Genomic DNA, 15,351 nt, shown 5'->3' with positions numbered 1-15,351 from the left:
GTTTTGTTCGCTCGCTCAGACCTAGAGGCGTGAACAGACCGCAAAGAGCGAACGGTTCATTTGAATAGCCACCCCTATTTTCTGGACGAGCGAGCGCTAATTGAGTACGGCTCTGAATCGGGCCCACAGTCCTCTTCAAACTGCTGACAGGATACTGTTGTCACGAGAGTACAATGCAGAGTATGAAAATAGTTACATGGTGACTTTATATAAACATGAATTTAAGTGCCCTTGTATTATTAGCAATGCTGCACAACTGTATTGAAAGGTGTTCATAAGCAATCTTTATAGTAAAATCTGTTAGCTTGAATATAGCATTATAAAAATTCCATTGATAAAGGAAAAGGCCTAATAATGAAAATAAATAAAATGATGACAGCCACACTACCATCCTTTCAGGGGCACCAAAGAAAGGTCTGCTTTGATCGGGTCCACCACACTGGTGTACAAATCTACAGCACTAGCAGACTTCAGAATACGCGGGGACATTAATCAGGAAAATCATCACTAACTAGCAGATAGCATATCTGTTTCTATGGAAACCATACGCAGTTAGATCGCTCTTATGAGACAACAGCATGAGGGAAGATGGGCAGCACCACTGATCATAAGTTTCATATTTTATACCTGGCTTTTGAAAGGGCACCATTAGCTAAATTAACAGTTTAATATAAACCTCCCTTGACCACAACTAGTAAAACAACAGGCCATAGCTAATGACAATGAGCAGGTTTGAAAGCAGTGTGTCAACACAAAGTTTATCCAATCAGTTTCTGAATGCCTCTCCTATATATATGTACTGGTTTAAAGGTGCCTACACCCTGGGCGATAGAGGAACGACTGTACGATTACGACATTGTAATCGTACATCTTCCTGTGCAGTAGGATAATGTGCCTACACTGAACGATATGTCGTTCAGTGCAGGCACACCCTCCCTCATCCCCAAACATACCCAACCTGTCATTATTGGCAGGTTAGCCTGCATGTTCAAGCGATGACTGTTGTCGAAAACAACAAGCAGGAGAGCACACTGGTTGTTTTTGACATGATACTGCACGATTACTGAACGATTAATGAGCGATTGAACGATTACGACATCGTAATCGTTCAATCGCTCATTTTAATCGCCCAGTGCGTACGCACCTTAAGAGTGCTTCTCTATCTACTAAACTTTCTATCTTGGCACCTACTGTATGTAGATAAAGCATTTGTATTTATTCTTAGCAATGTGTTCCCCCTCTTCTACGCTTGTTTTCTATGTAAGTAAAATAATATGAATTATTCACTTAGCTTAGGGGCGGATTCAATTAGCCGCGAAAAGCCGAGATCGGCGAAGAGCGAGATGTTTTCGCCTTATTCGCGTATTTTGAGGAAAAGTTTTCGCCTGCTTATTCACCCGCTTTTCACCCTATTCAATTGTAAAACAGACGAAAACGCATATGGGCGAATGCAGCGAATAGGTCCGTTTTTTGGGGGGAAATCAGTCTGTGCCCCCAATAAAGCCTAACTCACCCGGGGAATCAATATAGAAGTGTATTATTAGCCATAATACAAGTAATTAGGAATCTTATTTTGAGACAAAGGGCTGTTTTATGCATATTTGCATAAGTGTGGAAAACTTATATTAAGCAATGTCTTTTATGAAAAATAATTGCTGCAGTTAAATTGGGGGTACATGTAAATGGATACTAGTATATTTTGGGGTTTAAGTGCAGAATAAATAAATGTTAAAAAAAAAACACCTGCTGCAGCTTCCTGCATCCTAAAACACCTGTCACATCCATACAGCACCCCAAAATACCTGTCCCAGTACTTCAGCCCCATTTTCCTATACTTTTAAAATTTTCGCCCCAAAACTGACATGTCTTTTTTGGGGTGAATTAGGATAATTTTTTACCTAATTAGTCATTAGGGTGGTCTCCAAAGGGTTCTGAATCAAGTCCCCCCATTTTTACTCCAAAATTTGGATTTGGCACTTCTTTTCTCCTGCCTTTTGGTGGAGAAACTTTTTTGCCTGTTTTTGCCTATGGAGTTTTCGTCTAGGCGAAAACGTCCTGGAATTGAATACGGCAATACTTTGGAAACAGGCAAAAACCGCGAATCGGCGAAAGCTTTTCGCATGTAATTGAATACCAGCCTTAGATTGAGTTTTGAGTCACAGTTTGAGCTAAATAAATTAGTTAGTGCTTCATTCAAAGGGGGTTTCCACTTTAAGTAACCTTTAGTGAATGCATTACAGTTGCTGTTATATCCACAAAGCTAGAGATTTGAGGGGGTATTTATCTAAGCTTATGCGGGAAACACACTAGGTATGTCGTCCGATCCCACGGACCGGAGTGACATATTGGGTACATCGTCTAGTTTGTACCCATGATATACCAGCTCCCACAGGTTGCTAGCGACATAGTCAGTCAGCCCTGCTGCAGGGCCGACGGAGGATGTCACGAACGATGCCATGCTGCAGAATGCAGCACGACACGTCGGAGCTGGCATTGGCAAGTGTGTATGCACTTGCAGTTTGCCGGATCCTGTTGCCGGCGATGTCGTGCTGGGTACACGTCGTCTAATGTGTACCCAGTTTTAGAGAGATAAAACTGAGTTAAAGCACCAACCAATCAGCTCCTGTCATTTTTCAAATCACAGCCTATAAACTGTAAGTTAGATTGGTTAGTACTTTCTCACAATTTTATCTGTCTCCAATCTTTGATAAATAGCCTTCTTAAGTTAAAACAACTGCCAACCCTGTAACATGGGACTCAAATCTACAGTACTGTTAATTGGGAAGGGAATGGATTTAGAGTTTGTTAAAATGGAAATCCTCTTAAGTCCCTTACTTTTGCATAATTCGCTAGAAAAAAATGATAGGTAACACTGCTTCCGCTACAGTCCTCTACTATGGAGGTCTATCCATCACCCACACTCACAGACCTGGTGGCTGTAAAAATAGAGTTGTCTTCCTACTCTCCCTGGCTACACCTTCACAGAACACTGACTCTTGTTTAAAGTTCATGCCATTGGTCTTATCTTTCCACTTTACCTTAGCTTTGCAGTCATCTATTGAACCTCACTCAGGCCCAGTCTCCCAACTCTTTGACATCTTTGCAGCCATGCATATTCACTTTCTATTTACTGCCCAGCTCGCTGCTTTTCTTGAGGTTTCTTTCTGACACTACCATCTCTAAACCACTCTGACGTACTGCTCTCTTTGATGTCTGCCAATAGATGTAATTGACACACCCTTAACCCTGTGTTCTTGTCTCCATTTAACCTAGATTCCCCAACAGTTTCAACTCCTCGTCTTTTCCTTCAGCCTCAATTTACCTCCCACAATCACTCTCCCATGCAATAATACATCTGCACCCATATTGACACCTAAACACTCTTGTCCGCATCCTTTTCCAGTCTTTCCACAGACCTAGACAAGGCAACGCAAGCCATCTCACATTATATCCAGCCATCCAACTGCAACTTTTTCACTCCAAACAGAGCCACCACCTGCAAATGTGCTCCCATGCTTACAAGAACTGAAAATCTAAATCATTCTGTACAAGTTTATCCCATTTTATTACTGCAGTCACTATAATCCAAACCGGTCAACCAACCCAATGTATTTCCTAACTCACCTCCCATCTTTCAGAATGCTCCTTCAGTATCAATACAACTGACAAATCTTCCCCTCCACTACCATTATTAAGGACCTTCAGGGCTATGTCCTTGGCCCTCACATTTTCTATCTTATACATCATTTGGTTAACATGCTACATAGGCCTCCACAACCATCTCTTTGCAGGCAAAACCCAAATCAATATCTCCTACTTCTCCCTTGTATCTTGTGAGTCCAACTGTTCACCGCAGTCCCCCATGCCAACTGTCATGATGTCACCCTTTGACGCCCCTAGCTTTATTACACAAATCCAGGCCCTCGCGTTTTGTTGACTTCAATTGTAGAATATGCCCCTCTCTCACGTAGGATTTTACGAAAACCATTATCCATTCTTTCATCATCTTCAGGCTTGATTACTGCCTTCTTCTCATATGTGACCTTACGGTCACCAGTCTATTCTTCCTTCCAAGTTCTTCTCGGTCTCTACCACCAGCTGTACCATCCTCTCTCTTACTCTTCTTTTTAGTGTTCGCTAAGGTTTGGTCCTTGGTTCTCTTCTCACACTACACCTCCCTCCCACTTTGGAGAGCTCAACAGCTTCTTCTACAATACCATCTTTATGCTGATAATACACAAATCTACTCTTTCTCCACTGGCCTCTCTCCCTTCATTGTTCAGCTCTTTCTTTTCCTGGATGTCCAAATGCTTTTTTTCAGCTTGACATGTTTTGCCCCCACCAACAAACTCCCTTATTCCTTCCATTTCACTCTTACAGTTGCTAACACTATTCTCTCCCTCTCCTTTACCACATTTATGCCATCGCTACACCCTGCTACATTCACCTACGCAATATCTCCTGATTGAGATTTTCCCTGACCCAGGAGGCTACCAAGGATTATATTTATCAATCACACATTTTTCTGTGCTATGTGACAATCTTTATTGCTGCTTATCGCAGCGATACAGAACTCAGGAGATAACTTGCGATAAACCACCTCCCCAGCAATGTAAGTTATCCATTTAGTAGTCAGTATAAGGCTGTTTCCGTATTTTATTGTCCATGTTGAGCATGTAGGAACCGAAGAGGCAGTGACTGCTGTTGTGATTTATAAGCTGCTGTGACTTATCAGCTCCTCAAATGATGAACATAATGTCTGTCTCTGTCATTGCTCTTTGTAATCAAGCTGAGACACACAACAATATGCTGTCATACGCTCAATATATTCATCCTTTTCAGATCTGAATGGCTTATCATTAACGAATCATGCTTCAATACATGGAAAATTAAACCAAACCATACAGTACTGGCTTGTTGAATAGATATTATAAGCACTGAATGGCATCAATTGCAGAAACGGATCAGGAAGATGTGACACCTGTGAATCTCATCAATGATGGATCTAGAGCTTGCCATAATGCCATCCTGGTGAAAAGTTAACACTCTTTGCACCTTTGTAAATTGCACCAACCTACTGTACCCATAGAGATCTATGGGAATGGCAGTAGAATGCGTTACGTGTGTGTTACTGCAAGAGAAAGCTGTGATTTCTCCAGGGTTTAAAAATTGATAAATATGAACAGCTGTTTTGCTTGAATTATGGCTTATCACTGCCTGTTAAAAAGACTCCTAAATCTCTTATTCAGGCCCTCCTCATCTCCTGCCTGAACTACTGTATCTGCCTACTGTTTGATCTACTTCTCCTGCATCTCCTCTCCTAAATATATGCTACTGCACAACTCGTCTTCCTATCCGATTGCCCTTATTCAACTTCTAATACAGAATCCAATGTAAGCTCTTCACAAAGCACTGAATCACTCTATCCCCTCTTATATCTTCAACATCATCTGAAACCATACGCTCTCTGCGCTCTTCCTTGGACTGTCACCTTACCTACTCGCTGATTATTTCCACCCACTCCCGCATCCAAAACTTCTCCCCTGCTGCTACCCTCCTATGGAATCACATTTCCCATCATATCAGAATGGATAACAGTCTACGGAAATTCAAATGTGCCTCAAAACACACCTGTTTATTAAAGCCTACTACACCTCCTCCCACATCTGCTATCCTCCCTTTTCATCTCTTCCCAGTTCACCTCCCAGTTTTACATTTCAGCGGTAAACTCTATATTGTATTGTTTATTCTAATGAAATTTTTTATGTACGGTGCTACAGACACTTGCTAGTGGCCTTATAAATAAAATATAATAATAATAATTAAAATGTCTGCTCAACACTGTGCAAATAACTACATTGGCTCCCCTGAACTTATGGAATCCAGCCATACCTACTTTTCCTCACCTTCAAGGTCTGATCACCTTCCCTCATACATCTCGGAACTCACCAGATGATACTCTCCTTATCGCCATCTCAGATCTGCATCTGACCATCCCCTTACCACCCGCAAATTCTTCCTGCAAGACTTCAGCCATACGGTTCCCTACCTTATGAATTTCCCTAAGTTCCAGATTTCAAACGCTTGACTTTTAAGAGCCAGGTATGTTCACTTAATAGACTTACATGACATGTTCCACCATATGATGCAAAGAGGATATGACATCCCGAATGAATGGAAGAGGATATAGCCTTATAAACAAGCTATAACACCGGAGGCACATGCACCACAAGAAAGTGTGCAAAATAAACATGAGAATGTACAGCTTTCACATGAAAACAATATTCAGATAAATACCAGTTTATTTCTACAAGTAAAAGAGTAAAATTTCTTTGTTTAAATAACATTTTTGATAAGGTATTTGGCATTTCAATATATTTTGTACTGCTTCAGATTGCCATGTAAACAGCATGCTAGGCAGCCTTCCAGGGACCTTGATAATATTCTGCAAATGATAGAATCAGGAAGACCATCCAAAATTAATTTCCTGGAAAATGTCATCAGGAGAGATGGGTGCTGAGTTGTAATCCTCAAAGCACATTACAGACAAGTACATATTAAACATGGTTATGCCGGTAAGGTATAAATGAGCTGTGTGATAAGTGGTTATTTATAATACATGTTGAAAGTGATGGAACGTTGTATTACACTAATACAATACTTCAGTATTGATAGTCTTTATTTTTGGAAACCCACAATGGACTCCATAATGCTAATTAGAGTAAACAGAATACTAATAATGTGCCCTGTAACCTTAAAGTGAGCAGGGAAACATTCTGTTCTGCACAGCCTGTTATTTGAACGTGCACACTAGATTTGGTATTAACACAAACAGACACTGAACCCTTGTGGTGGAGTGTAGGCGTAGGGAGGCGGGTGAGCGGTACAATTCTTACAAATTGCAGTCTGTACAATCTGACCACTGTAGAACATGCTCCTGGTGTTTTTAAAGATCGGATAATCTGAAATCTTTCTCCTACTGTGTTTTCAGTGATTTTATAACCTTATAAATTACAATTTTCACATAAGGTTTAACGCTTTACATCAACGGTAGACAGCTCCTGTCATTCATAAGCAAATCAGTCAAATCTATGAGTCCGCAGGATCATATAATTAGCATTCACTGATATCAATAGAGAAGACTCCCAAACTGCAGGATTATCAATAACATTTCAAGAGCCTTGGCAGCCTGACACCTGACATTTTGTCAAGTCCTGCACTACATAGTTCAGCACAATAGAAAGGTGATCCAAATATACAACAAAAGTGAAGTATTCTATATAAATTTGTGATTAACGTGACATGTCAGATTGAAGATCTTCAAAAGTAATGAATGGTTAAAGGTTACAAGGAGATTGCATCAGAAAATATACTAAGACGATAGTTGACATTTATACATTGGTCCAATATGAAGAGTCTTCTGGTCAGTCTCCTCCTTGATAATGTACTTTATTTTTTAAATGTCTGTTTGTCTTAAGCTGGTTACACACTATACAATATATATCATACAATATATCTCCCTGACGCGGATCGGAACTATATATCATACACATAGTGTATGTCCTAAACGTCGTTCATCTCATCTTTCTGCACAACAGATGGGACGATGCAATGAATGACGCGGTGCTGTTACATGCACAGTGTGCCGTCGTACACTGGACATGAGTGTTTACAGCGTGAAGTATTGTTACATCGCACCGTCAGCTGGGTCACAAATCATATAGTGTGTACCCAGCTCTGAGGTTTCGATGTCCATTTGTGTAATTACTCCCTAATTACCAACCTACATTAATACTAGAAGGGTTTAGGATGTAAAGATCTCCTGGAAGCTAAACATTTTACATAAAGGTTGTTTACAAATGTACAAAAATACCATTCCAATTTTAAGAACTTCCCCAATTAAACCAGCCTGCTCCTGCTTTATTTAATTTGCTGGTTTGTCTGGAAATACACATAGGGCCTCATTTGTCAACGAGTTTTATCATACTCAATGAGTTTAAAACGCGTATGATATATGGAGCTCAAGCCAATCAGCTCCTGTCATCTGTTTGAAATATGACAGTTGGGAGCTGATTGGCTTGAGGTCGTTTGATAAATGAGCCCATAGTATGAATTTTATAAATAGCAACAGCAAGGTAAAGACTATAGGAATCCTTTCATTAAAATAATTTTTACATTTTTCTCCTTAAATATTTCTTGTTACAGCTATGTTTATCTTTATTATGTGCCACTTTTGTGTTTATATATATTAATTGAATAGTAATATTAAATGCATAACAGAACAATTTTAAATGCTGTCCCACTGAGAATGTGGAATACCTCCCAATCAGCAACACATCCCAATCAATTTTCTTTTTGCTTGTTTTAATGGAGAAAGACACTAATTGGGGAACACTTTGCAGATGTGTCTTCTCCGCACTCAATCTCCACAAATTCTGGCATCTTAACTCACAGGTGGATATGGGTCCCGAAAATCTAGGTTATTTGCTGAAAACAAGCACAGGATTCCCAGAGCGGCATCGGATGTTTGATTTTATTTTCTAAACTGCTCTAAAAAATTACAGAACCCGGCTGGAAGCTATGGGTAACACATCGTTTTAGCTTTGCAGTTTTTGTAACTAGCCCTCCAAAATATGAACAAAAATAAATAAACCCCAGCTCTCCCTACAAGAATAAGCAGCTCTATTTAACACACACCTAATGACACCTCGTTATGTTTTCAAGTTTCGTCCGATGCATCGCAGCATGCTCTACATGGTAAATGATGCATCTTACAAGATGCTTCGTTTACCTATTTACAGCATGACAGATCGTAGATCAAATGGTTTTTCCATCTGATCTATGATGCCGATCCACGACGCCGGGGACGAGCATCGCATTGGAATCGTCTATGAAAACCCAATTTTTTTGGTCGATTGGTCGTTACGGTCAGACGAAAACGGCCAGATCGTGTGAAAAGTCGCCCCGTGTATGTGTGCAAACAACAATAATAAGAACGTAAAGAGTGCTAGAATAAAATGCAATTATATGTAAATAAACTAAATAGCGGCAGCATGAACTATATCATAAAAAGTAATAAATAACGAAAAATAAACAAACAGAGCAAGATACAATTAAAATAAGCACAATGTGTGTTTAAGTCCTGTAAATAGACGACTGCAGGGTTTCAAACTTTCCCTATCTTACCCTACTGCCTTGCTTCGCACTAGTTCTCCAGCTGCAGTCACAGATGGTAAAAGTGTGCAGGGATTCCGCATCCTGTGTTCCGTCCTGACGTCCAAAATATCCCTAACACTGGAGGATTCAATGCACATGAACTGCTTGTTCCCAATAAATACTTCCAATACATTTTGGAGTTGATTCTGAGTCCGAGACACATATGCGGCTGCTTTTCCAGATGGCCGATGCAGCCAACTTACTACCTTAAGCTAAGGCATCCTCTTACAGTAGGTGTTCCCCAACGTTCTGTCCTTGGACCTCTCCTATTCTCCCTCTATATGTCCTCTGTAGGTGAACTCATCAGCTCTTTTGACCTCCATTATCATCTCTATGCTGATGATACTCAGATCTACCTTTTCTACCCTGACCTCTCCCCCTCTCTCCGTACTCGTATCTCCAACTAACTCTCTGCTATCTCTTCCTGGATGTCCCAGCGATTTCTTAAACTTAATAGGTCTAAGATTGAGCTGATAGTCTTCCCACCCTCCCAAATAACCTCACTGCCCACTATTTCTTTATCACTTGATGGCACAACTATCTCCTCTAGCCACAAAGTGCGCCGTCTTGGAGTTATCCACGACTCCGCCCTCTCCTTCAAACCACTTATCCAGCACCTCTCGTAGTCCTGTCGTTTCCATCTCAAAAATATTTCCAAGACCCTTTCTCACCCAGGATGCTACTAAAACGCTCATAGATTGAATGGTCATCTCCAAATTGGACTACTGTAACCTACTCCTACCTGGCCTCCCCAACTCCCAGATCTCTCCTCTCCAGTCTGTCCTCAATGCTGCTGCTCGGCTCATCTTCCTCTCCATACATTCTACATCCGCCTCATCTCTCCCAGAAGCCCACCACTGGCTCCCCTTCCCCTTCAGAACCCAATTAAAGGTTCTTACACTCGCTTACAAAGCCCTCACCCATTCCTCTCCCATTTACATATCTGACCTCATCTCCCTTCACTCTCCTGGCCGCCCTCTTTGTTCAACAAATGCATGCCGCCTCTCATGCCAACTGATTACTTCCTTCCACTCCCGCTTCCAAGACTTGCCCGTGCTGCTCCCCACCTTTGGAACTCTCTCCCCATCAGACTCTCCACCTTTCTACTATCCTTCAAACGGGCTCTCAAGACCCACTACTTCATCAAAGGCTTCGAGCTCTCATCCCAACCTGCTGTTACATGCTCCTTCCTCCCTGTGTACCCCATCTGTGTCATGCCTGTTTGTCTGGCCCTCCCCTTTAGAATGTAAGCTATTACGAGCAGGGCACCCTACCCTTTAGTGCTTCTCTTTACTTTATTTTCATCTACTCCTTACTCCCCACAAGGGCATCTAACACTTAGTTGCTCATGATGTTGCTATTTGGGTGTTATGGTCGCTAATGTAGCAATGTATAATATCCATGTCCTTGTCCTGCACTGTATTGTAAGTCACTGGTCACTTATTTGTTTATGTACTTTGTAAGGCGCTGCAGAACACTTGTGGCGCCATATAAACTATAATAATAATTACAATAACGCGAGTATCCGTGCGCCTGCATGTGGCAGGTCCTGTTTTTCAGCCTTGCGCCGTTATTATTAGTATCGGAACTTGCACCCAATCCATGCTAGGTGCAAAAGATCTTCCTGAAACAGGCATCACATCTGCGTCTACACGCTACGGGAGCTGGCTTACACGTCCACGACACTCCCATGAGACAGATCATTCCATGCATCTGCATGGTCACTGCCCAATTACGCCCATTTCACGGAATCAGTGGTCTATCAAAGGAATGATGAATCCATCTGCGATTGCAATCTCCAACAGTGTGGTGCAGCACGTGCTCCATCGGTGATTGCTTCCTACAGCGAATGCGCAGTTTGCAGCTACCAGTGAGACCTGATTCCCACTTGCGTCCGACTCAGAATCAGACTCTTGTTGGTAGATCAATTTACACAGCTCAAACAGAACATCATAGGGCACTGTGCAGTACACTGTGGTATGACTGTAATATCATAGGGCACTGTATACTGTGGTATGACTGAGACATCAAAGGACACTGTACACTGTGGTATGACAGACATTATAGGGCACTGTACAGTACACTGTGGTATGACTGAAATATCATAGGGCACTGTATACTGTGGTATGACTGAGACATCATAGGACACTGTACACTGTGGTATGACAGACATCATAGGACACTGTATACTGTGGTATGACTGAGACATCATAGGGCACTGTACAATTTGGTATGACTGAGACATCATAGGGCACTGTACAAACTGTACAATGTGGTATGACAGACATCATAGGGCACTGTATACTGTGGTATGACTGAAACATCATAGGGCACTGTACTGTACAGTGTGGTATGACTGAAACATCATAGGGCACTGTACACTGTGGTATGACAGACATCATAGGGCACTGTACACTGTGGTATGACTGAAATATCATAGGACACTGTATACTGTGGTGTGACTGAAACATCATAGGACACTGTACACTGTGGTATGACTGAAATATCATAGGACACTATATACTGTGGTATGACATCATAGGGCACTGTATAGCATTCCCGCTAGGCTGTTTTAGCGGGGCGCGGCGCCCTGCCCTCCAGAAGGAGGGCAAAAAGCGCCCTGCCCTCACAGCCTGCGGGTGCCGTCTTCACCCGCGGGATGCAGTGTCCCGCGGGTGGAGAAATGTGCGGTGACCCGGTCACCGCCGGGCGCATGCGCCCAGCATCTATTCTCACTGTCTGCAGCGCTTGGGGGCTGCCCAGCGTGTCCGTAAGTGCCGGGCACGCCCCCAAGTGTTACGAAAAGGGAATGCGTCTTATAGACACACACCCTTTTCATGGCCACGCCCCTTTTTCGGGGCAAAGTTGCCCTCTCTAGCTCCTGTGCCCTGCCTGCCGCGGAGCTAGAGTGAACACTACTGTACACTGTGGTATGACTGAAACATCATAGGGCACTGTACTGTACAGTGTTGTATGACTGAAACATCATAGGACACTGTACACTGTGGTATGACTGAAACATCATAGGGCACTGTACACTGTGGTATGACTGAAACATCATAGGGCACTGTACACTGTGGTATGACGGAAACATCATAGGACACTGTACACTGTGGTATAACTGAAACATCCTAGGGCACTGTACACTGTGGTATGACTGAAACATTATAGGGCACTGTACACTGAGGTATGACTGAAACATCATAGGACACTGTACACTGTGGTATTACGGAAACATCATAGGGAAAAGTACACTGTGGCATGACTGAAACATCATAGGGCACTGTACACTGTGGTATGACTGAAACATCATAGGGCACTGTATACTGTGGTATGACTGAAACATCATAGGGCACTGTATACTGTGGTATGACTGAAACATCATAGGGCACTGTATACTGTGGTATGACTGAAACATCATAGGGTACTGTACAGTGTGGTATGACTGAAACATTATAGGGCACTGTACAGTGTGGTGTGACTCAAACATCACAGGGCAGTGTACAATGTGGTATGATTGAAACATCATAGGACACTGTATACTGTGGTATGACCGAAACGTCATAGAGCACTCTGAAAAACAAGTCCCTCATTACCATTTTGTAAGTAGTAATGCAATAGAAAAATAATAGTTAGAATTTTGTCTGTTTTAAAAGCGTTAGTACATCTACCCCTGGCCTAGACTCTAACCTATGCTGTTCTTATTCATCTAAGTAAAACTACCTGCTTAATGTCATTGAGAGCAGAGAGGTTTATTATATTTCTCCCAGGTTAAATAAAACGTTCACTTTCGGATTCATCTACCCAAGGACTGTAATGTATGCCTTTCTAATCATTACACTGGACGATAGCTGAACAATGCATGAAGATAAGCACCTATTACTTGGGACTGTTCTATTAATGGAAGCAGTTTTGAGAACAAGGACAGACATTCGGTTTGATGATGTATAGGCCAGTAAAAATGCAAATACATGTCCTACACTAGAGGTCCATACACATTAGACGATATTTTGCGCGATTTGCCTGATTTCTATGCATCGGAACGACAAATCGTGCAAAATATGTGCAAATCGTGAGTGTCCACTTACGAGAACGATACGCGTGCCCACGGGACATCCGTCGTATCTTTAGAGCTTACCGACAAGCATGCAAGATCTGCCAATCTCGTACACGACGCACTGGAAATCGTTAAGGATGCACGACAGATCATTGGTCAGATTGGAAACTTTTAGCACCATATCATGTCCTGGAGTGCCAGAGAGCTGCCGGGGAGAGTTCAAGGGAAATCGTTCACGACATTGCATTGTTTGCACATCGTTGTCTTACCAGTTTGGCCTATCTAAATGTGGTGGCAGCCTCTGCTTTCCCTAGGTGTTACCTTGGCTGCTCTCAGATAGGAACCCTATCTCATGTCTGGTGCCCTGATTTTCTTTACAGGAAGTACTTCCGCATACTGTAACTAGGTATTATGCCAGCAACAAATAACAAAATGATTATAATAATTATACAAGTGGAAATATACCTGCTTGTTTGTCTCAGATACTATGTCATCCTGAAGAAACTCTGCGGGGACTTCCAGTTTAACCAGAAAGCGTGACAAATATGCCCTCTTCTTTAACTCGCCCGTTTTCTGCAGCAGCCAGCATAACAATGGGTGAATAACGGGTTTGCTTCCAACAACTAGACCTTGGCGAAATGTACTCCTGAATATAAATACAATTACAAGGGTTAATGCATAAAAGTAGCCATAATGTCTTTAAACATTTTTTGTTTTGCCTTTTTGTTTCATATGATTATGACAGTGGTTCCCAAACTGTGTGCTTGGCACCCTGGGGTGCCTCGGGATACTTGCAGGGGTGCCGCAGGTTGGTGGTCTAGCACAAAATCAAATAATTTATGGTCAATGTAATTTATATGTGGACAAACAGAAGCGCAAACCTGTCCATCACTATATAACCAAACCTAAGGATGCCATGTAAGCGCGATTTACTTTACTATATTTTTTTCTGAATTTCTCAATAACAAACATTTGGCTTAGGGGTGCCGTGAAAACAATTTTGATACTCTAGGGTGCCGTGATTCAAAAGAGTTTGGGAACCACTGGATTAAGTCACAGTTAACACATATGGTCAAAATTTAAGCCTAATCTTCACCCTAACTCTCCCCCAAGTGCCTAAACCTAACCCTAGCCTAACCATCCCCTTCCGCAGTCTAACCCTAACTCTCCAGCAAGTGTTGACCAATTTTGTGTTGTCCATTTGTCCCTGTCGACCATTTGGTGTTGAACAATTGATTGTCTATCTAGACACTGTTGATCTTTAATCTGGATACCTTCTTACTCAGTATACACACACACACACACACACACACACACACACACACACACACACACACACACACACACACACACATACATACAGGACTCAACAAATACTGGTTGCCAGGATGACTAAGATTTTAGTCTTGGCAGCTAGATTTTAACCACTGTGATCACCATCTGAGGAAGTCTATGGTTTGACATAGTGACTGGAAGTTTATTAACCAAAGCTACATGACTGTTGCATGAAGTGATTATCGAGCTGAGTACCCCCTTCTGTTTTGGGACTGGAAGAGAAAGTATGCACACTCTTGACCAACTGATCCATGATGATTTCAAATCTCCCGCTTCAGAGCTCCAATCCACTAAACTCAATCCCAGTACGATGGCTGTAGGGGTGAGCTAGGCAGCAGGTGAAGGGGGGTACATGTCACCAGGCTGGTCACTTATTCAATGATGTGGACTGGCCCCCGGAATCTGTAGGCTGTGGGGGCTTGGTGTGCATGCTATTTGTTTATAGTGTGCACCCATTTACACTGACATGTGCAGCTTCTTGCAGTGCTCTGGTGCTTTGGACTGAGTTCTCATCCCAACTTTTTCCCTACACCTACTTCCCCGGAAATATAACAATGCCAGAAGAGATAGGGACCTGGGGGACTCACTTCATATCTTGGGTTGGCCGTGTCAATGCCATTAAAATGAATGTCCTCCTGAGATTCCTTTATCTCTTCCAGATGCTCACAGTTAAAGTCCCTTTCCTATTCATGACCACCCTTCAACGCTTAGCATCCAGATTTATATGGTCAGGAAGGAGACCC

At 42.2% G+C, this 15,351-nt stretch overlaps 1 protein-coding gene across 3 annotated transcripts in view; it reads right to left on the bottom strand.

Annotated features, from left to right (window-relative positions):
• Window positions 1–15,351, bottom strand: part of IFT81 (intraflagellar transport 81) — a 220,446-nt gene that overhangs the window by 169,936 nt on the left and 35,159 nt on the right. For all 3 annotated transcript variants that reach the window (XM_088449192.1, XM_088449193.1, XM_088449191.1), the window contains exon 4: window positions 13,739–13,919. In XM_088449192.1, the coding sequence (XP_088305318.1) occupies window positions 13,739–13,919 (181 nt within the window). The remainder of the gene's footprint in view (window positions 1–13,738; window positions 13,920–15,351) is intronic.

Source organism: Taudactylus pleione, unplaced genomic scaffold (genome assembly GCF_031769625.1).
Source record: "Taudactylus pleione unplaced genomic scaffold, aTauple2 ptg000479l, whole genome shotgun sequence".
NCBI lineage: Eukaryota > Metazoa > Chordata > Amphibia > Anura > Myobatrachidae > Taudactylus > Taudactylus pleione.
This window is presented reverse-complemented; position numbering and strand designations above follow the sequence as displayed.